Source organism: Globicephala melas, chromosome 3 (assembly GCF_963455315.2).
Source record: "Globicephala melas chromosome 3, mGloMel1.2, whole genome shotgun sequence".
Taxonomy (NCBI): domain Eukaryota; kingdom Metazoa; phylum Chordata; class Mammalia; order Artiodactyla; family Delphinidae; genus Globicephala; species Globicephala melas.
In genome coordinates, this window is record NC_083316.1 from 116262242 (window position 1) to 116288773 (window position 26532).

The window sequence follows — 26532 nt, forward strand, 5'->3', positions numbered from 1 at the left end:
CCGGGCATGAATGTGAGAGACTGTGTGCATCGTATGAAGCCAGGGGGTGCCGAGGCCGGGCTGCCCCTTGGTCCAGAGGGTTTGTGTGCATGTGAGGGTTCATAGGAGCCAGGGGCTGTGTCTGGGTGACTGTGTGTTTGTGTAAGGGAGTGTCTGTGTCCACACACAGTGTGAGGGTCTCTCATCTCCTGAGCCTGCTGGGGAGGCTCTAGGAGAGCTGATGCCAATGGCAGGAGGGGAGGAAGGAAGGCAGCGGCAGAACGCTCCCTTGGGCCTAGACCCGGCTCTGCCCCTGTGTATTTGACAACCCTGGCCAGGCCTCAGTTTCCCTTTGGTGAAGCAGCTCCTGGTGGGACAGCCCTGTGACCTCCTGAGAGTGGGACCTCACAGTCCATGACTTGTCTTTGCAGGAGGAGCAGCTGCGTTCTCATGAGAATAAATTGAGGCAGGTGACTGCAGAGCTGGCTGAGCACAGGTGTCACCCGGTCGAGCGGGGCGTCAAGTCCAAGGAGGCTGAGGAGAACCGGCTGAAGGAGCATTATCTCACGTTTGAGGTGGGCCCTTCAAAGGAGGGGTTTTGAAGGACAGGGCTAGAGCAGGAGGAAGGGGCCGGCTCCTGCCTTCCACATCGTTCCCCGACCAGGGGCTCCTGCTTTGGGGGCTCCCCTGAGGTAGTCATGGACCATGGTCTCCTGTGGGCCCACCTCTGCACAGTCCAGCTGCACAAACAATTGTGCCCTCACTTACGTCTCTCAAAGGGCACCAGACGGGTTCTACCAGAGACCCCTGTCACCCCTCTACATCTTTCTCCAAGCCCCATCCTCATCTCCGCTTTCCCCATAGGCCCAGCTTCTCGGGAAGTTTTTACGACCAAACCACAGAACTCATAAGCCCTCTCCACGTGACTTTCCCCCCTTGTGTCTCATGTGCCTCTTTCACATAGGTTTATCAAGCAGAGCACCTTGGTCTTTCCTTCTGAGCTCTCCCTGCTTTCCATCTTGTCTCTAACCCCTCCCCTGGTTCTGCCCCACCGTGGGGTGAAGGATGGTGGGGTGGACTTGGGGGAGGAAGGCAGGAACCACTTGTCCATTTTGGACCGACCTGCACCAGGGGGGTGAACAGACACAAGAGAGGCTGAGACCAAGTCAGGAAGCCCCTGGAGCAGGAAGGGTGGGAAGTCGCCCCTCTCAGTCTCTAGATTTCCACTCTGATTTTCTACTGCAGCACAGAGGAGAGAGCAGAGCTCCCAGGATAGATCCTGACCTTTTGAAAAACATAACACTTTATAGCTTTCGGAAGTCTTCTCAATTTCACTCTCTCTGTGATGTAAAAAAAGCCACACTGATTGGCAGGTGTGATTCTCTTCACTTCCTTTGTATTGATTGATTTAATCCTCATATGAACTCTGTGACGTGGGTTTTGTTATTATCCCCATTTTACAGATGGGGACATTGAGGCTTGGAGAGGTTGGATCACGTGCTTGAGGTGACACAGGAAGTGCAGGAGCCAGGATCCTAACCCAGGGAATTGACTGTGGCTCCAGAGCCCTGGTCTTTCTCACCCCCTGCCTGGCTTAACTGGGGGTGGTGGGGAGTGGTGGGGAGAATGAAGGGTAGGGGAGGTGAAGCCCCAAATGAAGGGTCTTTCAGCTCCTGTGGCAGAGCTGGGTGAGAACAGGGTCTCGTGACCCTTAGTCCCTGCCTCCCCTGGGACTGCAGTGAGGGCCTGAAGCTCAGAGTCAAGGCCTCAGACAAATCTCCCTCCTAAATGTTTAGCAATTTACAGCCCCTTTAATAGCTCGTGAATGTGCCTCTCTCTCCAGGCCCTCACCAACACTGGACATAATCTTCATTAATCTGATAGGTTTAACAAGTGGTGTCTTATTGCTGTTTTAATTTGGATTAAATTTTTTTTTAAAATTGTGGTTAAAAAGCATAGCATAAAATTGATCATCTTAACATCATCTTATCATCATTTTAAAGTGTATAGTTCAGTAATGTTAAGCCTGTTCACATTCTTGGGCAACCAATCTCCAGAAGCTTTTCACCTTCCCAAACTGAAACTCTATAACTATTAAACAAAGACTCCTCAGCACCCTCCTCCCAGCCTCAGCCCCTGACAACCGCAGTTCTACTTTCTGTCTCTATGAATGTGACTACTCTCTAGGTACTTCATATAAATGGAATCATACAGAATTTATGTTTTTGTGACTGACCTGTGTCACTCAGCACAATGTCCTCAAGGTTCATCCGTGTTGTAGCATATGTTAGAATTTCCTTCCTTTTTATGGCTGAATACTATTCTGTTGTATTTGTATACCACGTTTTGGCTATCCTTTCATCGACTGATGGACATTTGGGTTGCTTCCATCTTTTGGCTACCGTGAATAATGCTGCCATGTACGTGGGTGTGCAAATGTTTCTTTGAGATCCTGCTTTCAGTCCTGCTTTTATATCCAGAAGTGGAATTGCTGAATTGCATGGTAATATTATTTTTCACTTTTTGTGGAATAGCCGCACTGTTTTCCATGGTAGCTGTACCATTTTACATTCCACCAATAGTGTACTTGGCTTCCAATTCTTCCACATCCTTACCAACACACTTGTTACTTTCTGTTTTGTTTTTGTTTTGATAGTAGTTATCTTAATGTGTTTGAGGTGATATCTCATTGTGGTTTGGATCTGCATTTTCCTGATGAATAGTAATGTTGAGCATCCCTTTGTGTGCTTACTGGTCATTAGTATATCTTTTGTGGAGAAATGTCTATTGGAGTCCTTTGACCATCCTGAAATTGGGCTGTGTTTTTGTTGTTGGGTTGTAGGAGGTTTTTTTTCCCCTTTAATATTCTGGATACTAGACCCTTACCAGATGTATGATTTGCAAATATTTTTTTCCCATTCTGTAGATTGCCTTTTCACTCTATTGACTGTCCTTTGATACAGAGAAGTTTAAAATTTTGATAAAATCCCATTTGTCTGTTTTCACTCTTGTCTGTGCTTTTGGTATCATATCCAATAAGTCATTGCCAATTAATTTGGATTTTTAAAAATTATGAGTGAAATTTCTGTGCATGTCCCTTGCCTAATATTTTTATTGGATTGTTTATCTCCTTTTTATTGATGTGTGAGAGCTCTCTAAATATTAAGGAAATTAGTCTTTTGTTATATAGGATACATTTTTTCTCATTTTGTTGTTTGTCTTTTGACTTTGTTTTTGGCCTTTCTCTGCCCTTTCCCCAGAAAAGCCGTTATGAGACCTACATCCACCTCCTGGCTGTGAAAATCAAGGTGGGCTCAGATGATCTGGAGCGGATTGAGGCCCGGCTGGCCACCCTGGAGGGGGATGACCCTTCTCTCCGCAAGACACACTCGAGCCCTGCCCTCAGCCAGGGCCATGGAACTGTGACTGGCAGCAAAGCCACGAGGGATAACACTGGGCCTGATACTTAGCTGGCATGGATGGGCAGGTCCCAGAGGCAGGCAATGCCCCCAGAGGGGTCAGTGAGCACAATTCCAGCCAGGGGCCACTCAGATCAGCTCCAGGCAGTTGTTGGGCAGCCAGGGGAGTGTGGAGAGCCCTGTGGGCCAAGGAGATGGAGATGCTATTCATGGTGTCGATCTGGCATCCTGGGGCTGCTCTGGGCCTCCGACCCTCTCCCCAGCTCTCACATCCTTCTTCACCCCAGAGCCTCATTTTCTAGGCCAGTTGTGTGCATGCTCTAGACACCATCTCAAGAAGTGGGAAGGGTGGTTGACTTCCCAGGCTCTCCTCTTCTCACAAGTTCCTCCCTTCATCTCCCTTGTTTCCGAGGGCAGGTCTTGACCCCAGGTCTCAGCTTGGACTCCCACCCTTTCTCCTCCTCCTTCCTCTGAGTTGACCAGCAGCAGGTCTGCAGACCACCAGCACTATCCTCTCCTCCTCCACTCAGCAGCCTTGGGAACCACACCGCATTCTCCTGCCTCACCTGGCAATAACCCAGGACCCAGGCCTGTCCCTCAGTGCCAAGCTCTCTCCACTCAAGTGTGTGTCCACCTCATCTTCCATCCATCGAGGCCACTACTGCTTTCTTTTATATGGACATAAATGTATATATATAAGAATTATATATATATATATAAGGAACCCCTTTAGAGATGGTTTTGGAACTGATATCAGTTAGAGGATGAAATAAGAGGTAGGAAAAGCCTATTTCAGAATGCACTTGTTAGCAAGGAGGGCTGCTCTCTGGCCCCTGGAGGCCCTGACACTCTGGGAGGGAAGGTAGAGATAGTATGACCTCCTCTCACCCTATTTCCCCCTCTTCCGGCTGACCTGTGACTTAAACTGCTCTTACAGTTAATGCTTTGGAATAAATAGTGTGTGTGTGTGCTGCCCCGTCTGTCCCACAGGCATCCTGGGGTGTGAGTGGGATGGGACTGTGGCCCTGTTTATATTTTGGTCTTTATGTTGGTGCTGCCGGGTCTCTGAGCTCCAGAGGTGGCCTCTTGTACAGATCTACTGCTACAGGAATAAAAGACACTCTGCCTTGCAAATAGCCATTTGTCAACAAGCCCAAAGATGTTTGGTGGGGGAAGGTTATGGAAGCCATTAATTCTTGGTCTTGGGAAAAGGTGGAATGACAAGTTGTTGATTGTTTTTTAGGTTGCTATTTCTCGTACTCTTCTAGTGACTCAGAAACGCTAGTGAAGGACATGTCTGGGAAGAATAATTTTCCATGTGATGATCACAGACTAGCATCCTTTAAACCCTGCAATCCTCAGACTGACAGTGGTGGGGGTGATGGCACCTGCAATACAGCTGTGATGAGCAAATCCTTTCTATTTTTAAAATAGATTACTGTAGTTTGGCCAGCAATTTGACCTCAGTGGTAACATATTTAGTTAATAAGCCAACCTTGCAACTAAGCAGCCAACGTTTACAAGCCCACTGACGTTTGATACAAGGGACCTGTGAGCCTGTGGAGAGATGTAGTGATTTAAATCCAGGTTATTTAATTTGGATCAGCTGAGTGTATTTTATAACCAAACCATCTGGCACCTTCATTTTGCTGAGTGGAAGTAAATGTTCATTTAAGTGAAATTGAAAGAGCAATGTGGCAACATAAAAAAGCTCTCTGTACTTTTTTCTCCACGCTGTCTCAAAGGTCCTTTGAGTTTGGGGTCAGCTTCCCACCCTCTACCTCATGAGGGTGGGTGAGTGAAAGCAGAGGAGCAGGCTCCATCCGCTGCAGACACGTGTGCTTCCCTGAGCACTAGCTGTGCCTCCCATCAGTAAAAAAACTTTTAGTTCACTTTCTTAATTGTATAATTATTTATTGTAAATTATATACGTGTACTACTGTACTAAAATATTATGTACAATATAAAACATACACAAAAGTAGAAATTTTAAAAAGATGAGTTGAAAATAAATCTAAAGCAAAGTTCTTTTTTTTCTGCATTCTAATGGACCATCATATTCCCTCCACAACCTCTGCCCCTAATATGTCCATTTTCCAGGACTGTCCAAATCCAGAGACTTGGAGGACTGCAGGTGAGATGTGATAAGTGGTTTGCGCCACCTGGTGGTCCTGGGAAGTGTCCGTGGGCTCAGGGACTCCTGGGGGCCGACCCTTGAGGACAGCGTCTCTTGAGGCTCCATCCTCTCATTCAGTGAAGGTGAACAGTGCTGCACACTGTGCTGGGTGCTGGGGATACTGTGGTGAGAAAAGGATTGACCAGATCCCTGTCCACACGGGGCTCACAGTCTAGTGGGGAGGGGGACAGACAGTCACCATTTCCATTTGGGACTCTGGAAGGGCTGGGGAGACAAGCCAAAAATGACCTGGCAGAGAGAAGAAAAAAGAATTGGAGAAGTGGGGAAGACTGACTCAGGAAGCCACCCGAATGTCCTAAGTGCTCCTGGGGGACAGGGTAGTAGCAGGAAAGTCACTTAACAGGGCTATACCTCTTCCTGACAGGCCATACTAAAGATGCCCCAAAGGCAGAATTTGAGAGGTGAGTAGAAAAGGAGCCTCTCTGGCCACACCTGCTCCTAGGTTCCATTCACACCTGTGAATGAATAGGTGGCTGATATGATGGGGAGTCAAGGAAACTGATTAGGTTCTGGCCTTAGACTCTCAGCAGGTAACTTAGAATCCAGAGCAGATAATGAAGGTACCAAATGGGGTCATGTGAAAGTCAATGAGTTAATCAAGGGGCCATTCAGAATTACTTGGGGGTTACACAGAGGTAGACGGGCTCCCTGGGGGTCATGGAGGTGGTTTCTGACTAAAAATTTTGAAGGTAAAAACTTAGGGCCCTCAGAAGGGTCAAATGAGGATACTAAACTGGGTCATGAGGAGGTCAGTGGGTTCACCAAGAGGTCATTCAGAATTACTTGGGGTCACATAGAGGTCAATAGGTTCACCAAGAGGTCATCCAGAATTACTTTGGGTTACATAGAGGTCGGTGTGCTCACTGGAGTCATGGAAGTGGTTTCTGAGTGAAAATTTAGAAGGTATTAGCAACTCAGGCCCTCAGAAGGGTCAAATGAGGACAATAAACTGGGTCATGAAAAGGTCGATGGGTTCACCAAAAGGTCATTCAGAATTACTCAGGGTCATACAGAGATCATAAATCACATAGAGGAATTACTGGCTCTCAGAAAATTTTAGAGGCAATAGCAAACTCAGAGCCGGTACAGGGATCTGGATGAGATCATCAGGGGCTAGAGAAGTCAGTGATTTGCAGGTTTGTGTAGCATTTAGTTCATTAATTTCCTTTTTTTCTTTGTAACAGGTACTTTTTCTCCCAGCATCCCCACATGAATATGTGTCTAGTTCTTTACTTTTCTCCATCACTTCCCTTTCATCCAGTTTTTGCCACTCTCTGTGTGACTCAAGAATGCAAGGCACAGGATATGGTCATCATCATCATCAAATTAGCCATTAATAGACATCTATCATGTGCCAGAAGCAATCCTGGGCGCCCTATATAATCTCCACAGCAACCCTTTGAGGTAGGTATTAGCATCACCATTTCCCAGCTGAGCCAAGTGCAGCCTAGAGAAGTCACAGAGCTAGTGAGGGGCAGAGCTGGAATTTGAACTAAGGCCCTGTTGATACCTAAGCCCTTTCAACCCTAAGCCTCTCTGTCCTTCGCATGTGTAGGTCTCTGAGCTGACTACACATATTCCGGGCTCATTTGTGCACACACCCACACGTCAACCATGGGAGCTCTTTGGATAGCTGACTCCTTTGTGTCTGGTTGGAACCTAATGGTTCCTGGTGATGGGCTTTGGCTTAGTAACATTAATCAATGAGGGGAAAGGCTCACCCTGGACACCATCTTCCTTCTCCATGCCTGAAATCACGTACCCTTCATCAGGGACTGCAAGTTTAGACAGGCCCTGGCTTTGAGGGGATATTAAAAAAAACCCAACACCCTGTGGGCTTACAAGCTGCAGCAGCTGTGGTCCTCCTGGCAGCTGAGGGTACCCATTATGCCACTTTTCATGTCCACACATTGCCTGTGACATGCCTGAGGCCCCAAGGGTCATCTTGCCTCAGCTGCTTCAGTGCCAACCTCACAACCCTTCCCTCCTCACCCACCTAGGCCCAGAAACTCTTGCCTCATTCCGGCCCCTGTAGCTCCAGGGCAGGAACTGGGCCAGGGCTCTGAGGCTGAGCTCGAAGCAGAGTAATCTGTGTCAGCCCCTTGGCCAGGTTCCCCAGCAGCAGGGGGTGGTGGGTGGGGAGCTGGGGGACACCTTGTGAACGTTCTTAGAACAGGGAGGAGGGCTGGAGCCTGTCCTGGGAGTCGAAGGCAGGGAGATTGAAGGGAGGGTCTCTTCTCCCAGGTACTGCTCTGGCCCTCTCCAACCTCCACACCAACATCCATCCATCTCTATCACAGGTCTTCATCCTCTGTCTCCCTCCTCACCTGGGGGCTAGGCACACGCAGTCAAACATTAGTTATTTCTGATTTTATTTATAATATAAAAATGTTCAAGTGTCAACAGTCAGGTGTTTGGACATTTCAAGGGGCAGGTTTCCCATTTGCTTAGGATTTTTTTTTTTTTTAAACAATTACCTTTTTGACAAATTAGCAGTGGACCCAGTTTTGGAGGGTGGCGAGGTCAGGGCTGGAGAGGGAGTGGAAGTCATGGGTGGGCTAGAGGCTGGGAGTTGGGCTGTGAGAAGGAAATGGTGTTACTTTATTGCTAAGAGGGGAATCAAATACACTGTCGAGTGGCTCTTCTCGGTCCCAGCGTGACCATGCATCCAATCTAAAGAATCTGAAATGCAAAGGACATGCAGGCATAAAATAGAAAAGACGACCTGTAAACGAAGGTGCTGCAGAGGACGGAGGGGCTTCCTGGAGGCCATAGGGGAGGAGGAGCCACGAACATTGGGGCCCTGGCAGAGCTGCCCCCTCCCAGGGCCGAGGCTGTTGGGAAGACCTCTTTCTCAGTGCGCCCCTCCCTTAGCAGCTGTGAGGAGCGGGGAGGCCCCCTCCCCATTCTGGTTGCTGTCGCTGGGCCTTAGTCTCCCCCTGGACGTTACCTGACCCCCAACTCTAGCTCCAAACCTAGGATCCCCGCCCTCTCAGGGGGCCCAGGGCTCCAGATCTTGCACTGGGGCAAAGCTACTCCGGACCTCATGTCGTTCGTTGGGGCCCCCCAGCCTCACGCCCACCCGAACCCAATCCCGCAGCCTCCCCTCTCCTGCTTTCTCTCACCACCACCTCCCATGACCCCAGCCAGCTTGGGATCCTACATTCCCTCACCCCGCAACCTAGACTTCTCTCCAGGAGCTCCAGATTAGCGTACAGCAAAAGGCACCACAATATAGGTTTCTATTAAAGAGTCAAAAAATTGGCCCATCTCTCTTTTTTTTTGTTGTTTCTTTTTTTTTTCCGAAGCTGTAAATCAGGATGTCACATATAAATAGTTTCCCTATAAAAACGTCTTTGCCGTTAGCTAGTATTATAAGACAATTTTTGCTAAAATGAAAATAAAACATTTTGTTATACCTTTTTCCTTTTATAGAAAATAAAAATATTTTTATTTCTTTTTCTCCCTCCTTTCTCTCTCCAGTCGGCGGTCTCTGTTCTCCTTAAAGACAGTGGGGCGGGCGAGGCGGAGGGGGCGGCGGGGGCCCTAGAGGGGCCCCGAGTCCTGCTTGGCCCGCGGGGGCGGCCCGCGGCTGTGTCTGCTGCTGGCCCGCGTGCTGTGGCTGTCCAGGGAGTAGTAAGTCCTGCTGTCGGCCGCCGGGCAGAGCGGCGGCGAGTCCGAGCGCAGCGCGTCGTGCGCCGCACGCAGGCCGAGGAAAGGCGTGCTCTCGGCCGCCAGCGCCCCGTCCGCGTCGTCCGCTTCGTCGTCCGAGGCGGAAGCCGAGCCGCCTCCCGAGCCGCTGCTCAGCGACAGCGAGTCCCGCGCCGCGCGTGCGCGCTGCGCCGCCAGCCCGTTGAGGCGCGAGCGGCGCCAGCGCCGGGGTCCAGCAGACGTCCTACGGGACGCGCCGCGGGCGCGCGGCCGCGGCGGCGGGGGCGCGCACTCCTGCGTGGTCTCGTACTCGTCGTCCTCGGGGATGCGGAAAGGGCTGGCGGGCAGACTGCCCAGGCTGCCGCCTAGGGCGCAGGCCCCGCGCCGCGGCCCCGGTCCCGCCGCGGGGTAGTAGTAGCTGTCGTAGCTGCGCTGCATGTCCGCACCGGTCCCGGGCCCTGGACCGGGGCCGGGGGGCGCCGGGTGCCGCAGGAGCGGCTGCTGCTCCGCCAGGCGGTAGCTGATGGGCGCGGCCGGCGGCAGCGACACGGCGTGCGCCGAGTTGGGGGACGTGATCTCGAAAGTCGGCACCTGCGTGGCCAGCGAGTAATGGAAGTCCACGGGAGAGAGGCGCGCGGGCGTGGTCAGGGCCGACACATACCTGCGGGGAGAGGCAGAGACGTGGGCCGGTGGCCAGGGGATGGGGCGGACCTGATGCAAAGCAGTGGTCTAGCCCAGGATCCCTCTTGCAAGAACCATGCTGGTATTCCTCAGTGGCCGTAATAAATTTCCTTAATTTCTCTGAGCCTCAGTTTGCTTATCTGTGAAACGGGAGTAACCACAGTGCTCATTCCGTAGCGTTGTTGGATGATTCCATAAACGTATCAGTGGTCCTTGGCTGTGGGGATGCTCACAGTCACCAGTGCTCCTGAATGGTTACTTCGGGTGAGGCTAAGGCTGGGGCATTTTACATGTGTGATCTCATCTAATACAGTAATTCTATAAGAGGCTTCTGTTAGTCCCGTACTACACACGTGAGGAAAAAGACTCAGAACATTTAATTGACTTACTCAAGGTTCACACAGCCAGGAAGTGGTTGAGCTGGGATGTGAACCCAGGCCAGGCAGGAATCAGAACTCATACTGCCCAATTCCTCATTCTAGTCCCTGCATTCAGCCACCCCTGTGACTTGGACTTACCTCCCCTCCGGGACAGTTCATCCCATGGCTGATGGCTACAGTGGGGAAATATTTTCCTTTTTAAGTTGAAGCTAAAAGCTGCCTCAGGGAAGTGACTGCTCCCACCTCAGTTAGGGTCCTCAGCCCAGAGCTCACAGTTACCAAGACCTCACTGAAGTGTCTCTGCTTGGGGCTAAAGACCACCAGTTCCTTCAAAAGTTTGCCCTTGCTAATATCTCCCACTCTGGGTCCCAGGCACCTGTCCCTTTTCTTTCTCCACATTTCCCTTTCTGAGCCAACTGGCCTCTTGCCCAACCATTATCCACCTTGGGACAGGGACCACCCACCTCCCTGCCTCTCTTCCAAACTGTAAAGCTGGGCACCTCATTGCTCTCCAGAGTCCCCATTACTGTTTTTCAGAATCATCTGACTCCTCTCTCTTCCCTCTCCCACATGCACATCCATCATGTCCTACCCATCCCCTTTCTCCTGGAATACCCTCCATCCTGCTCCACTCCATCCTGGGACTAGATGTTCACTCTGGCCATTCCCCCACCCCAGTGTCTTTCCTCCTTCAGCCTATGCAGTTCCCAGAACAATCTTTTTTTGGCCATGTGGCATGTGGGATCCTAGTCCCCCTACGAACCTGCGCCCCCTGCAGTGGAAGCGTGGAGCCTCAAACCACTGGACTGCCAGGGAATTCCCTCCCAAAGCAATCTTTTAAAGTCATATCTCTGCTCTAGGAGGCCCTTCCTGCTTACCCACCCAGGGCCACTGGCCATCTATCTGGCCCCAGCCTTCCTGTTCAGGCCCAGCTCCACTCTCCTCACAGCCCACCCTGCTCTAGGTGCCTCACCAGCCATGTCCTTAGTGCCTCTGCTGGAACAGCTCAAGTTGTTCCCCTTGCCTGGAAGTCTTTCCCTGCCTTGCCTCTCTACCTCCCATCCATTAAGGCAGGGGTCCCCAACCCCCAGGCCGTGGACCAGTACCCGTCTGTGGCCTGTTAGGAACCAGGCCGCACAGCAGGAGGTGTGTGGCCGGAGCGACTGAAGCTTCATCTGTATTTATAGCCACTCCCATGGCTTGCATTACCACCTGAGCTCTGCCTCCTGTCAGCATTATGGTGAGTTGTATAATTATTTCATTATATATTACAATGTAATAATAATAGAAATAAAGTGCACAATAAATGAATCATCCCGAAACCATCCCCCCGCCCCCGTCTGTGGAAAAACTGTCTTCCACAAAACCGGTCCCTGGTGCCAAAAAGGTTGGGGACTGCTGCATTAAGAAGTCCTGTTGCTCTTGTTACTACTAACCATAGCTCCACCTAGTGAGCACCAGCGCCATGTCAGGTAAAAGGCAAAGAGCTTTGCGCATGATCTTAGGGTGGCCTTCATAAGAACCACGCACTACAGGTGTAATGCTCCCTGTTCTATAGCTGAGGAAACAGGCACAGAGGTGATCAACCTGCCCCAAGTCACACAGGTGGTGGGGCTGAGCTTGGAAAGGTTGGTCTTGGAAAACCTAGCTGCTTCCCAGAGCCTACCATCAGACTGGGTTTCTCTGCCCTGGTGGGGTGTCCTATGCTTAGCACTTTCCATAGGCAGCTGTGAGCTTCAGTGGTTTCGTGTCCATGACCGGCACGGAGTAGGCTGAATTGAAGCCTTCGCCACCCCAGCCTGGAGTTCCTAGTACCATGCCCCTTTTTCTGCTCTCCTCCCACAGATCCCAGTTGCCAAGGGGAGAGCAAGATGGAGGCTGGCCCCCTGCAACTCCTGGCTTGGAGTCAGGGAAGAAGGGAAGGTTCCTGGGTCTCACTGCATTCATTGCTCAGGAACCCAATGGCATCTTGATCCATGGGGGCCTAGTTGCTGATTCTTCCAGGGCCTTCAGGCATTCTTGGCTCATTCCCATCCTGCACTCATCGGTTTACTCACAGACAGCCTCCCCTCCCACTCTTCAGCCTGTTCAATCTTGGTGTCTGTTTCTCCCGGGACATGGGGCCTCTAGGTGACACCAGGGTAGGGCAACTGTGTGTTCTGGTTTGTCCATGCCAGACCCTGTTTGTTCCTGATGTTCTACTGCAATTATTAATAACATCCCCTTCTACTCTGAAGAGTGTCCTAGTAGAACAATTAAATTAAATGGTCATAACACACCAGGGTCTACTGGCTGTAGTACCAGCCTGTCATTAACATGTTGATGACCCCGAGCAGACCATTTAACTTTTCAGGGACCTTGCTTGCGCATCTGGAAAATGGGGATGAGGCTCTTTGAAGTGTTTCTGAGGTGACCTAAGGGTCAGCCCTGGGTCAGTGGTGCCAGCTCTCTGGCTACAGTGGGGCACAGGTCACGGGGTAGGAACTGACCTCTCGCTGTGCGGGGAGTCACGCAGGGAGTCTATGGAGTCGTGGTAAGGTGGCACAGCAGCCCTGCGCTGCTCCTCTAGGCTGTAGGCTGCCGCCCGCCGTGCCCGCGCCTCCACACACGCTGGGCTGTTGCACTTGCTGGTGCCCACTGATGACAGCATGATGCCCGATTGGGAGTCGGAGGTCAGGCTCTCAGAATGTTCCAGGCTCCACGTGTGGCTCTCATGCCTGGAGAAGCCAGGTGGAAGTGAGGTGAGGTCAGGAAGGTGCCGGGCAGCCCAGCACGTGTGGTCCCAGGCCCACCCCTTCCCTGGTTCTTCATTCCATCTCAGGCTCCCTCAGCTCACTGCCCTTCACTCTGGGCTGATGTGTAACATCATAAATGCCAAACCCCGATTTTGGGAGGAGGAGAGCTGGAGGCCTGTGGATGGGTGAGCTGCAGTGTGCAGAGGCCTCTTCCTTTCCTCTCTGCAACCAACCTCTCCTTAGCCTCCCTGTCTGGGACCCTTCCACTCCCATGGTCCTTAGCCACTTGCCTTAAGAGCCCAGCCCCAGTGGCCAATATATGGGGACCCTGCCTATTCTGTGCTGCTCCCCAGGGAAGAAAGGGGCCAACCACGTTCTTTCTTGAGCTGTCTGAGCCTGTGTGCTTGTGTGGACAGGCCTCCCTACCTCTGGAGAGGAGGCTAAGGTGGACTAGGTTCACGTGGGAAACCCAGGAGAGGGCGTCAAATAGCTGTGGGTATTCGAGTGAGCAGGTACTTTATGCCAGGTGAAGTGGTGCTGATGAGGCCCAAACAAAACCAAATGTTAGGTGGGAGCACAGTGATGCTGTTGTTCCTCTGGGGCTGGTTTAGACTAGAAAAGGGAATCCGGTCTGTGAGGACCTGGATGTACGTTTGGTGGTGGGTTCTGGTTTGAAGCCCCCCACCTCCACCCTTCTGCTCACAGGGACCCTCAATACAGAGCCCAGCCTGGCTGGGGAGTTTGGTGTGTGTCCCCAGGCAGGTGTGTGGTGTGCATGTGCACGCCCTGAGGGTGTGCATACGGGAGTCTGCAAGGCTGCGTGGGCCTTGGTGGTGCCCACCTGTGGCTGGAGGTGGGCGTGGCTGTGGAGCAGTGGTGAGAAGGAGAACAGGAGTGGCTCCCAGAGAAGGTGGTCTCCGTTTCCCTCCGGATGACATGGTCTGTGGCTGGCACATTCTTGGAGATATACTGGAACAGACAGAGGGTTTTTTGCCAGGGGGGCAGTTAGTGACAGATGACCAAGTTGACCCTCCTTCCTGGTGGGCAGGGGAAGTGAGGCAGTAAGCTCCAGGTTGCGGGGGCGGTGGTGGTCCACTGGATAAGCAACTCGGTGTTAGGGCAGCAATGGCCCCTGGAAATCAATCCCCCGACCTCCCTTAAGGAAGTGGGCCAAGCGAGGCTAAGTCATCCTGGTGAGGCAAGGCTAGGCTAGCAGGCAAGGCTGAGCACAGGATGGGCCGGCCGCCTCCCTGGCCCATTCTTGCAGGGGGCATAAGAAGGCGGGCTACACAGCAAGGGGTCAGAGTGGGGCCTGGGAACACCACTCACGTCTGCCATCTGGATCTCCTCAGGGTCCAGCCGGGGGTGGCTGGGCCCATTGGCCAAGCTCCGGTTCTGGTGGGCTGGACACATGTTCTGTCGAAGGTGGTTATGCATCTGCTTCCGCTGTTTTCTGCACAGGGGAAGGTGCATTAGCCTGACACCCCCTCCCCGCCTCCCCTGGCACACATGAAGTATGAGCTTCCCTAGCTGTTACTCCAGGGAACTAGTCTACGTGTGCCGGGACTGGACTGCCGTGGCAGTCTCCTGCTACTGCTCTTTCCTGTGCTCAGGCTGCCTTCAGCCAGGACCCCTTCAATCAACCGCCTACATCATCACTACCAGCCGGAATTCAGCAGGACCTGAGCGTAGTGGTAGTGAGCTTTGGCTCTGCTGAGAGAGCAGAACTCTACTACTTTCTAGCTGTGTAACTCTGGGCAAATTACTTAAACTATCCATGTTTCACTTTCCTCATCTGTAAAACGGACTGATCATCTACGCATTCCAAAGACCACTGAGGATTAAGAGTAGATAAAATATTCAAGCACAGTGCTGGCCCACTTCCTGCATTCATTTATTTGGTGTCTATTGGGTTTTTACTATGTGCCAGATGCTGTTTTGGAGCAGAGGAGACAGATATGGTTCCTGCCCTCATGGAGCTTGTGGGCCAGTAGGAGAGGCAGATGATAAACACATAAACAAATAAACAAACAAGATACTTTCAGCAAAGTGCTATGGAGAAAATAAAACAGGATGCTGTGGTCAGGGAGTCAAGACCTGTGGGGCTGCTTCACTTCAGCACCTATTAAGTGCTCAATACATTTGTTTTGTAATCAACAAGTTTAATCATGTCACTCCCCTGTTAAAGCCCCTTCATTGGGCTTCAGAATCCTGTTTCCTCTCCCCAGCCCTGTCTCTCACGGCCCTTTCCCCACCCCAGCTTGCTGCATCCTTGGAGGGCTTGTTTCTGATCCTACACTGTGCCTCTCTGGCCTCTGGGCCTTTGCATCCAATTGCAGCACATTCTCTGCCTCTTCACCTGCTAACTCCTGCTCATCTCTCAGGCCTGGCCTAAATGCACCTTTCTCAGGGAAACCCTCCCTGCCCTCTAGCTGAGGTTAGGCACCCCTGAAATACATCCTGTAATACTGGACCTCTTGCTTAGAGCACTGGCCATGTGCCTGGTACAGGGCCTGGTGTCCAGCAGGCATTGAATGAAAGTTTGTTGAAGAAATAAGTAAATATAGTAGGGGTTAGAACATGAGGCTTGCTTCTCCCCCCAGTTCTTGGCCTCAATTTTCCTGTGTGGGCCCAGTCTCCTCCTGTGGGCTCCCTGAACCCTAAACCCCAAGGCTGGCAGGGCCTTAGATCTCATAGATAGGGGCAGCAGGAGTCAAGACCCAGGGGCTCAGTCCCCCAAATGGTGGCTATGCCCAGACTCTTGCTTTCCGCATAAGAACAGATATGACAAACTCTTTCTGTACCACATCACTCTACAACCTGCAATGGCTCCCTATCATCTGTAGGATAAACCCAGGTCCCCAAGCTTGACATTCAAGGCCCTGTGGTGCCACGCAGGTTCCAGCTGTTCTTTTAGACTCGTGCACCTTTTTAAAATTGACCCCAGCCCTCTGCTCCAGCTAGGCTCGGCTGCTCACGCTCCATGAACACAGCTGACCCTCTCCTGCATTTGTCCTTTAGCTCGCACTCTTCTACTGGAATTGTCCAGCCCCTTTCCTTGCTCCAAGGTTCTGATGCCACCTTTCCTTTGCCCAGGGGGGGCCCAACCCCATCTTCTCTGTATTCCTGCTTGGACTGCTCCTAGGTGGGATTAGGCAGTGCCCTGTGAGGTCTCTTTTTCCCCTGAGAAGGTGCCTCCCTCTCTGTGCTTGCCCACCCCCAACACTGCCCCAGTGCCTGCCTACCTGACAGGGCAGATCCTCCCTCACAGGATCCTCTGAGGTACTAGAGGATCACACTCATTTTATAGATGAGAACTCAGAGAAGCTCATCCGTTTCCTCAGGGTCACAGGAAATGGCCGAGCTGAATTAGAACCCAGATCTATCTTCTTTCACCGCCTGGGCTTATGACCGTTCTTGTGCAGTCCTCTGGGGCCTGTCTACCCCACCCTCTGCTCCTGCTTCTTGGCCCAGCCCTCTGGCCCCTCACCAGCTGCAGAAGGGGGCAGAGGGGCATAGGAATGGGGGAGGCTCCGCCAGGCATGGTGCGGTGGAGAGGAGAGCCTGTCCCCACAAAAGCAGTCCCTGGTTGCTCTGAGCGCCCGACAACTCACTTGGTCTTGCAGTAGGCGACCACGCAGACGATGCCCACGACCAGCAGAGCCACGCAAATGCCGGTGATAGTCAGGACCCTTTTCTGGTACAGCTCCTCGGCTTCTGCAGAGGTAGAGGGCGTGAGGGGGCAGGGTGGGAGGCAGACCCGTAGAGACAGTGCTGCAGACCGTCCCCCTGCCCCGCAAACCCCGGGCTCTCTCCAGCTCGGGTGCTGCCCGGCTCCCATCCATCTCACTCCTCCCCCAGCCAGTTCCCTCCTTCCTGCTTTCCTGAACTCCACCCACCTGTGGAATCTCATCACAATTGACTACACCTGAGCTCACCTTCCCAAACCTGTGCTCTGCCTGGAGCATGTGAGTGGAAAATGCAGGGGGATGGGTGGAGGAGGTGGGATGGAGGTGAAGTTCCCAAGGTCATAGGGGAGGGCAACCCACTATGGCCTGGTGGCTGCAAAGAGCCTTGATGGGCTGGGGGAAGCTGGTCTTCATGGTGGTGAACATGCTGACCCTGGGCAAAGGCCTGGCTGGCCACTTTGGCTTCCTTAAGAAGGTGGAGAGTGGCTTGTTCTGGGCTGGAGACAGGACATGAGGCCCAGAGGCTGGACTTAGGAGGGATGCCAGGACCAAGAGCAGGAACAGAGCAGACCAGGCCCACAGAGGCGGGAGAGGGGAGAAAGGCCTTGGTTTATCCCTGCAGCTCGGTCAGGGTTGTGGCCCTGGCCCACTCCAGCTCTCCCCGTCTCTGCTTGTCAGAGACCCACGAGTGGCAGCACAGCCCCCTGGCGCCTAGGACAGCCCTTGTGCTCAAGAAGCAGCCTCCACCCTTCTGAAGGAGCTGAGCTAGGCTGGGCCTCAAAGCCCTCAAAAAGACCCAACTATCCCCTCTACCTCTACTCCCACTTTTTGGTGGGGCAACCCCTACGCTTCTAGAACAGAGAAAGCCTGGAGGAAGCAAAGGAAAAAGGTGACAGCACCAGACATGGTCAAGGCCTACAGCCTAGACATCCCGCCCTTGCTCTGGCTCCCATCTGCTGGCCGGCCCCTCCCCATCGCTCCCCTCCCACCAGCACAGGGATAAGTGGGGGCGGGACCCAAAGCCTTGGTGGAACCCTGGGCAGTGTCCCTAAGCCCCCAGGCTTGCAGGGTCTCCTGTGGCAAAGGTACGCCCAGCAGCAACCACTGGGTACAAAGCCCCAGGCACACATACCTGGAGGACTGTGCCCGTCTGACACACAGACAGACCCTTCACAACAATACACACGGCCTCCACGCACGCGATCACACCCACTGACATAGTCATGCAGAGTCTTGAACAAACAGCCCTCCACCCCAGATCCCCACCTCCAGGCTCTGTGGTCCTCGTCCTGCCTCCGGTTCTCATCCTCAGCCACGCCTCAGTCCTCCACTCAGGCCTCTGTCTCCATCACTCCTTTGAGACCGCTCTGGTCATGGTCACCAACAACCCCCCCGCTGCCAAGTCTGTGGTTCGCTTCCCTCTCAGCAGACTCCCCCTGCTGGGACCACTTCCCGGGATGGTCTTCCCTCCTGGGTTTCCTCCCCCTGCACTGGCTCATCTCTCTGTCTCAGTTGCTACTTCCCCCTCTTCCATGTGGGCTGCAGGGTCCAGGCCCAGAGCTCTCAGGCTTCTTCCTCTCTCCATCTGCCCTTTCTCCCTCCGTCATCTCACCCAGACTCAGACTTGAAATACCATCTGTACGCAGCTGAATCTCACGTTTCTCTCTCCTGCCCTGACCTCTTCCGGAGCTCCAGATTCCTACATTCAAGGGCCATGGCCAAGCAGAAGCACTGATTCCCCACCCTCGTTCCCTGCTCTTCCCATCTCTTCAGTGGCGACACCACCTTTCCTGTTAAACAAGCCCCAGACCTTAGAATCATTCCTGATCTTCCCACCCACTCTGGTACCTGATCCATCAGCAAGTCGTCTCAGCTCTCCCTCCCAAGTAGATCCCAGATCTGACCACTTCTTCCCATTTCCACTGCTTCCAGCTTCATCCAAGATGCCATCTCTCACTCGACAGCTGCCCGCTTCTGACTGGTTTCTCTGCTTCTATTGCTCCACACCCTGTCCCCTCACCCAGTCTATCCTCTGCCCCGAAGCCACGTTGATTTCCAACGATAAAGCAGATCATTTTACTCCTCTGCTTAAAAACCCACAATGGCATCCCCCTGCGATTCAAATACAACCAAAAGCCTTACCATGGTCCACGAGGCCCAGGGTCACCTGGTCCCTTCTTCTAGATCCCACCTGTAGTCTTCTTCCCCATGTCTGCTGTGCTCCAGAGGCACTGGCAGTCTTTCCATCCATCGAACAAGGCAGGCCCATCCACATCACCCTTAACTTGCTGTGCCCCCTGCCTCAAACACTCTCCCCTGATTGTTTGCAGGGCTGGCTGCTTCTCGTCAGGTTTTAGCTCAAATGTCGCCTCATTGGACAAGGCTTCCCTGGCCACTTAGCTAGAGCAGCTCCTCACCCCGGCTAGGCGCCATCCCATTCCGTTTTATTTTCTGTGTAGCACTTACCCCCACCTGCTATCTTTCCTGTTTGTTTGTTGTCTGTCTCACCCCTGCACCAGGAGGGCAGGGACTCTGCATGCTAGATCGCCAGAGTCTGGCCAACTCTGGGGTTCAGTAGAGGTTTGTCGAGTTGGTGTGTGAATGAATATACAGACCACCTTTACAGACAGCCGCATATTTACACACGCTCACACTTGCCTCCGCACCCACTGCTCACGCTCAACCCTTAACAACAAAGATGTTCCACTGCACCCCTCTGTGTGCTCACACCCTGCACTGAGAGACCCAACAAGGTGTAAACATGTCAACATAGACACATAACAACATAGACACGCACACCTACAGATTCCCCCCCTGCACCCCCTGCCATGATCACACAGACACCACAGACTCGGCCCCTCTCCTCCCCACCCTGTCACAGCAGAGACACAGACATACTCTTACACACAGACTTTCAGCTCCATCTTCTGAGAATAGCTGATGGTGGCTAGGTGGCCGGGGAACCAGGGCCTCCCCAAATCTGCCACGAGAACAGTCTTTTCATAACTGCAGGCTCTGCACACATCTGGGGTCTGACCCCATCGAAGGCTCAACCCCTCTGAGACCCCGCATCTCTCCTGCTATATGTGTGGACCAGGGTGGAGCCGCCCAGCACAAAGCCAGAGAGCTGGGAAGACTGACCCCTCAAAGTCCCTCCCTGCCCAAGGCATCTTCCAGGGGCCAGAGGACAGTCAGGAGTGGGACGTGAGGTTCTGAGCTGGGAGGCAGGAGGGCAGGCACCCGAAGTCAGCCCACCGTGGCCCCTCGCTGGTGTTGCCCACAAACACATGTGCCACCGTGGGGACGGATCGTGAAGGGAGTAACAGCCTCAAGCAGATGGCAAAGCCTGGCAGACAAACATGGGGCAGGCGGCAGAGACAAATGGGTGTTATCAGCTGCCAGCCTGGTGAAGAATGAAAAGCAATGGAAATGGAAATGGGAAAAGGAAGGAGGATTAAGGTCAAATTGAAAGGGATGCCTCTCTGCACAGTTCTCCAAACCAGGATTCTGTGGCTTTCAGACACCTGCTCTCCGAGGGCTCGTCTGACCAACCCACTGGGTTGCACACAGCTCAGGGGTCCCGCTCCCCTCAGAGTACTCTGGCGACTGGCCCCAGGCAAGGGGGCACTACTGTACACGGGGGCACAGTCTGAACGCCAGGGTACTCTGCTGTTCATGAGCTTTTCTTGTCTCCCCCAAATCAATGTAGTTTATTACAGGACATCCTGATGGGGACAGGGGGATTTTTGAAATCATCCCTTTCCCATTTGGGGGGAAAGGAAACCAAACGTCCAGCACACATGGTGTCAGAGGCTGTGGAGAGGGGCTGTGTGGATGGCGCTGACCGATACATAGAGGCTCCGTACCCTTTAGTTCAAATCCAAGGTGCTCTGGCAGTGCAGAAGAAAGGAGGGTCCGAGAGGGGAAGGGATGGAGGGAGAGATACAGAGAGAGAGAGAGATGGGGGAGGGGGCGGGAGAGAGAGAGAGAAACGTTGGTCAGGACTCTTCAGACACCAGCAGCCAGCCTGTGAGGTGAAAGCAGGTTAGTGGTGTCCCCTCCCAGCCTCCTGAGCCCCTTCCCTGGCCCCCAGTCCCCAGGAGCCCTTGATTGGGGTAGAGAGAGGAAATGTTAGGATCAGCAGGCAGGGCAGGTTCTTTAGAGATGAGCTGTGGGGTTAGTACCTGGTGGGGAGGCAGAGGCGCAAGAGTCAGTTGGCAGATGTCCCCAGAGAGGAAAGGTGAGTGGGGGCAGGGGGCGGAGGAGTCCCCATCCTTCCCCTCCCAGCTCCAATGCCAGGCCTTCGACCCTTTCGAGCAAGCTGGAGACAGCTTGCTCAGCCTGAGCTCATTCATGGGGCCCTTCTTTCTGTTCAGAACTAGGGCTTGGGGTACCCAGACCGGCCCCTTGTCCCTGTCCTGCCCCCATGGGCCTCACTGGCCTGCCCATCTACTAAGAGCCAGGCATGGAGGCTCAGAGTTTGTGTGGCGCAGGACTGGGGAGGGGGAGAGGCCCCAGGCAGCAGGTCACTTCTCCACTTGACACCCCCAACACCCTAGAAACCTGCAGGGGCTAGGCCTCGGGTCCCAGCCTGATCACACAACTTAGGAAAGCAAACTGCAACTTGGAGAAAGAGACGAGTGGGTTCACCTGTAGAACACCTGTGCCCCCTAAATGGCAGCCAATTGCACTCTTTGAAGCTGGATCATGTTGTAAGTGTGCAAATTCACGGGTCTTCGAGGTAGACACCCAGGCCATCGAAGGGTTAGATAAAAGGGCCCTGCCCAAGGGTCAGCTCTGTCACTGACCCACTGTGTGACCCCATAGTATCCCGCCTATCTGGCTCTCAATCTTTCATCAGTTAAATGGGGATCAGGCCTGGCCACGGGATCTCTGAGGTCTGCAACTCGGCTGTCCTTCAGAATCATCCAGACCAATGGAAACAGGCTCTGGGGTGGGAGCCCAGAAATCTCCCCAGTGCTTTTGAAAAGCTCACCTACCATTCTAAGGTAACAGGCAGCACCTGATTGCAGGCCTCGAGTCTCAGTTTTGTCCCTAGTTTGCTGTGTGCATGTGGGCAAGTCATACATAGTCTCTGTTTCCTCATCTGTCAAAAGTGCCTGTACACAGTGAGAGCAGAAACTAACACATTTTAAATCAACTAGACTCCAATAAAAATTAAAAAAAAAAAGACGGGCGAGGCGATGTGCAAGGGCTTGCTCCACTGCCTCCGCACGTGCACAGCAAGTTCCGCTAGACCCAGGCAGGAGGTGGAATTGTGTTCTGATGTTCTCATCTCCTGCAGAGGGAGCGGAGCACGGGGACATGAGCAGGAAGTCCTGTGCACTGTCTAGCTCTGGATCTCTCCCCTGCTTCCTGATAGGGATTCCAGAGGGTTATGCAGTTGGAAAAGGGCAAGAGAGTAGAATGGCTCTGACTGAAAGAGGCTTGAGGAAGATCCTGGGGTTCTGACCCCCAGTTCCATGCAGAGACCACACCCCTGAAGCAAGAACCCCAGCTCTGCTAAACATGAGCCCTTCCGTGCACTCCTGTTAAACCTGAGGTTGCAGGTGATCTTGAATGTGGTTTCTTTGCAGTCTTACGCTTACTGCTTGGAGGTAGGAGTCACCATAAGCACAGCAAGTCCACTCCTCTCCCAGGGCCTCCCAGGGCTGGCCAACTGTGCTAAGCAGGCAGTACGAACTTGACAAACTGAAAGGGTCCTCGGGGGCAACTCTCACTGAGCAGTTAATCCTGTAGCCCCAGGGACCCTCCAGGCAGCTCAAAAGAGCTCACAATGTTTGGATATCCAGCCAGGTTCCCCACAGAGAACAGCCCAGCTTGACCACAGCACCCCAGACACTAAGAGAACCACAGCACCCCAGACACTAAGAGAACTGTGGTTCACAGAGCTGGTCTGGGCTCCACTTTTGGTGGTGTTTGTATTAGATGAGGCAGCTAGGGCCCAGTAGTGCTAGGACACTTTCCCAAGGTCACATAGCAAATTAGGAGGCGGAAGGGAGACTGGAGGCCAGGTCTCTGGTCTCTTGGGGCTAAGCCATGGCTATTCCTGCCCATTGAGTCCCTGGGAAGCCCTGACTGGCTAGTCCTCAGGACAGTGACCATCTGGAGAAGTGAGCAGGGCTCCCAAAGCCATTTGCATCACTCCTCTGGGAACCAAGTAACAGCGGCAGCAGCTTTTGGGACTCCTGACTGGCCTCCCCTTTGAGTCAAAGGCCAGTACTGTTTTGGGTGGACAGTGGTGGCTGGCAGGACTGGTGATGTCACTGAGAAGTCACTAAAAGGCAGCCCTGCTTCCCTCTCCCCGGGGATGGATTCTGAGGGGCCTGCAGCCATGTCAGCCCCAGCAAAAAACAAAAACAAAGACACCCCAAAAACCCAAAATCAAAAAAACAGTCTCCTGCTCATCATATTCACTGCCTGCCACTCAGCCAGGATGGAGTGATACCACCAAGTCACAGGTGGGTCCTACCGAACAGAAATTTGCATACTGACCAGTAACCATGGCAGCCTGATGCTGGACTCCCAGCAGGGTCAGGCTTACCAGACAACAGACAGAGTCTTCATCCTGGACATGTCCTACGACACCTGGTCATAGGCACCTGGACAAGAAGGCCCTGATGTCGACCCCGGAGCATGTGCTTGTGTGCTTGTGTGTGTGTGAGCAGGTGTCAGCAGACATGTGTTTGTGTGCAAGTGCAGGCATGTGTTTGTGTGTGCAGGTGTGCGTGCTCTTGTATATGGTGGGTATCCAGGTGTACAAGTTTTGAGTCTTGGGAAGTGGAGGGGCTGTCAAGGGAAGAAGGAGAAGCTTTAAAGGGCTACTGCGGCTGCAGGCTCTGTTTCCGTGGCCTCCGCAAAAGGTAACCTGGTCTAGAGGCTGTCTGGGCAGAGGGGGAAGGTCAGACACTTTGCTCAGGATGTGCTGGGAGTCAGCCTCCAGGGGACTGATGCTGCCCCTCTGGCCTCCACTCCCACGCCAGCAGTAGCTGGATGAGGAGCTCAACTGTGTTCAAACAACAGCAGGCCCTTGACTAAGCCCTTGGTGTGCATCACTTCACTTCATCCTCACAGCAACCCTAAAGGCATAAATGCCACTATCCCCATTTTACAGATGAGACAACAAAATCAGAGAGGTTAAATGAGGCCCCAGAACAGGAAGCTCAGCTGCTGGCAATTTTATTCAGGTCCATCTGAATCGAAGCCTGAACACTTAAGTTAGCATTTTTCACTCCTTTTTCAATAATTATCTGATAGAGCAGTGCATGAAGTGCTCTGGGCAAAGTGCTTGGAGAGTATAAATCCTTTACCAAAAGGTACCAGCAAGGATCCCAGTAACACTAGGCAGAAAGGCTGCATTTCCAGGCTCCTTTCTGGGCTCCCGGGGCCCTGCTGACCCTCCCAGAAGATCTGAGCTGCAAGCTGAAGCAGCCCAGCTGGCAGAGAAGCTTGGACAGTGGCCGAGTGTTGGAGGCTCTGCTGCTCAGATTCAGGATGGGCTGAGACTCCCTGTCCAGAACAGTCCCATAAGCTAGGGGGGCTCTGGGCCTAAGGGGGAAAAGGAATAGGCCCTGCATTGCCTCTCTCCCCAGGTCCTCAGCCCCAGCTGGCTGCTCTGTCCTCCTGACCTACGGTCCTCCAATGGGGCTGGATCTGACTCTGCAATTCCTCCCGGAGCCTGGGCCCTGGAGAGTTCTGTTGGGCCACGTGCCCACAGGCTCTGTTCTTATCCCCATGGCCTTCCTCCCTGGCCTCCAGTGGGAGGGGCCTGAGGACAGCGCCGCCCCCAACACTCTATTAAGAGAGTTGACCACCTGGGATGACCAGCCCCGACCTCTCTGGCGCCTCTCCTCGTCAAATCTTGGCTTCCAGGTTCCTGTGCAGGGAATGTCTAGGCTTTTGTGCTGTGGTCTGAGAAGGATCGGAAGGCTCCTTTCTCTACCCTGAGCCCCAAACCCCTTTTCTCTAAGGGCTACCTAAATGGTCCCGTGGGTCCCTCCCTTGGCCTCTTCATGCCCAGGCACCATCAATCTAGTTCTAATTCCTCATGGGACCCATCTGTCCTCCCTGGAGAGGAGGAGGTGGGTGGTGGGTCGAGCAGGGGCCTAGCGTGCTCTGGAGGACGGGGGACACGGTCCCGCCTTGCAGGCCAGTGGACCGCTGGGCCCCAAATGGAGTCCATGGCCAGCCTGTGGCCTTCTGCTCTGCTCCACCACCACCTCATGGCACTTGAAGGCACTGCTCCCAGCCCCCAGTAAAACACGCCACAGTTAGGGCCTCATCCTTCAGCTCCAGGGGTCACACTTTTCTCGGCAGACTGTGCAAACCAGAAAGCTCCAACTTCAGAGATGGAAGAAAGGAAGGGAGTGAAGTCCTGGATGGGGACTGAGACCAGAGAGGGCCTGGAGAGAGTCACCAGCTACCCCTTGATTCCTTCTTCCCTCTATGCCTTAGTATTTGCGGCAACCCTCGCCCCTACTCCAACATCTAGCTGCACAGATGACCCTGGTCTTCACGGAAACCACTGCCCTGGGACCTGTTTTCCCTCAATCCGCCTTCCCCACTCTCCCCCATCACCCCAAATCAAACCAAAACAAACTCTGGCCAGATGGAAAGGCAGGCTTTCTGAGAACTTGCTTCTCTCTCTCAAACACACGAGCACACATGTGCACACACTCATTGCCCGGCCTCACCAACAGCCTGACATCCTCAGACAGGCTCTCAGAGGCAGGTGAGGGCTCTGCAAATGCTTCTTCCCATCCTGGCCAGGCTGCCTGACCCCAGTGGTGAAGAGGCCTGAGCCTGGCTCTGAGCAGCTGCAGAGAGAATTCAGTGTTACTGCGACCAGGCAGTACAGCAACATGAGGCAGGGGGTGTATCAGTCTCCTCTGTGTGAAACCCAGCAGGACCCTGCAGGTGCTTCCCCAGGAAAGACCCCCCAGTGACCCCTGCCTCTTGTTTGTAGAAAAGCTTTAGCCTCCTAGGCCTTTCTCCTCGAGTTCCAAAGAGCAAATTTAATCAGAGAAGTGAGAAAATGCAGAAACAAAGGAAAACAAACAAGACAAAATAGTAAGAGTTTAGCCATAAGACAAAGTCAAAGACCTTTGGTATATCCTTGAGTTGTTTTGCAGATACTAAAACCCCACGAGGTGTTAGAAGTTAACTACATGATGACCACCCCCAGCCCTAGGCTGATTGGAACCAGAAGGTTGATGATTGAGATTCCTGAAACACCCTGTTACCTCACCATCAACCAATCAGAGGACTGAGCATGAGCTGATCGTGCACCTCATGACCCCACCCTCCCACAGTCTTTAAAAACCCTTCCCATGAGCCCCTTGTATTCTTTGCTTGACACCTTACGACTAGCGCTGTTCTTTCTTTCACCTCCACCCGGTTTAGTAGGTTAGCTCTGCTGTGTGTTTGGCGTAGGGGACCCAAGTTTGGTTCAGTAACACGCACAGGCTTCTGATGAGGACTGAGAGGAGCCTAGGACAGCCCCCCGCGTTTCCCGGCCCACCCCAGTCTCTCTAAGCAAGGCCCCATCCTTCCCACGGGGTGGGGGGTAGGGTGGGGGGAAGAACTGTCAGTTACCAGGGAAGGAAAGAAATAGAAGAAAGAGACATACTGGAGAAGTTGACCATTGCGAACTGCTGACACCTGTCCCCGGTGTATCCCACAGGACACCTACCAAAAGAAAGAAAACCAGAAAGAGAGAGCCAGGATAGCAAGACATAGGCATTGCAACACCCCGGCACAGGCTCCTGCCAATGCCAGCTG

General features: G+C 53.2%; 2 protein-coding genes across 9 annotated transcripts in view; one reads left to right on the forward strand and one right to left on the reverse strand.

The window, feature by feature from the left end:
• PSD2 (pleckstrin and Sec7 domain containing 2) overlaps nucleotides 1-8896 on the forward strand; it is a 67146-nt gene extending 58250 nt beyond the window's left edge. For 5 of the 6 annotated variants that reach the window (XM_060296284.1, XM_060296282.1, XM_060296283.1 and 2 more), the window contains 2 exons: nucleotides 411-554; nucleotides 3240-8896. In XM_060296284.1, the coding sequence (XP_060152267.1) occupies nucleotides 411-554; nucleotides 3240-3449 (354 nt within the window). In that variant the 3' untranslated portion in view covers nucleotides 3450-8896. The remainder of the gene's footprint in view (nucleotides 1-410; nucleotides 555-3239) is intronic. The other variant, XR_009563466.1, reaches the window with a different exon arrangement.
• The window catches only part of NRG2 (neuregulin 2), a 181563-nt gene continuing 161381 nt past the window's right edge, over nucleotides 6351-26532 (reverse strand). The window contains exons 5-11 of one of the 3 annotated variants that reach the window (XM_030869439.2): nucleotides 26381-26439; nucleotides 20598-20621; nucleotides 16657-16759; nucleotides 14372-14495; nucleotides 13884-14011; nucleotides 12797-13024; nucleotides 6351-9907 (exon numbers count right to left, since the gene is read on the reverse strand). In XM_030869439.2, the coding sequence (XP_030725299.1) occupies nucleotides 9142-9907; nucleotides 12797-13024; nucleotides 13884-14011; nucleotides 14372-14495; nucleotides 16657-16759; nucleotides 20598-20621; nucleotides 26381-26439 (1432 nt within the window). In that variant the 3' untranslated portion in view covers nucleotides 6351-9141. The remainder of the gene's footprint in view (nucleotides 9908-12796; nucleotides 13025-13883; nucleotides 14012-14371; nucleotides 14496-16656; nucleotides 16760-20597; nucleotides 20622-26380; nucleotides 26440-26532) is intronic. The other 2 variants (XM_030869438.2, XM_030869436.2) reach the window with 2 other exon arrangements.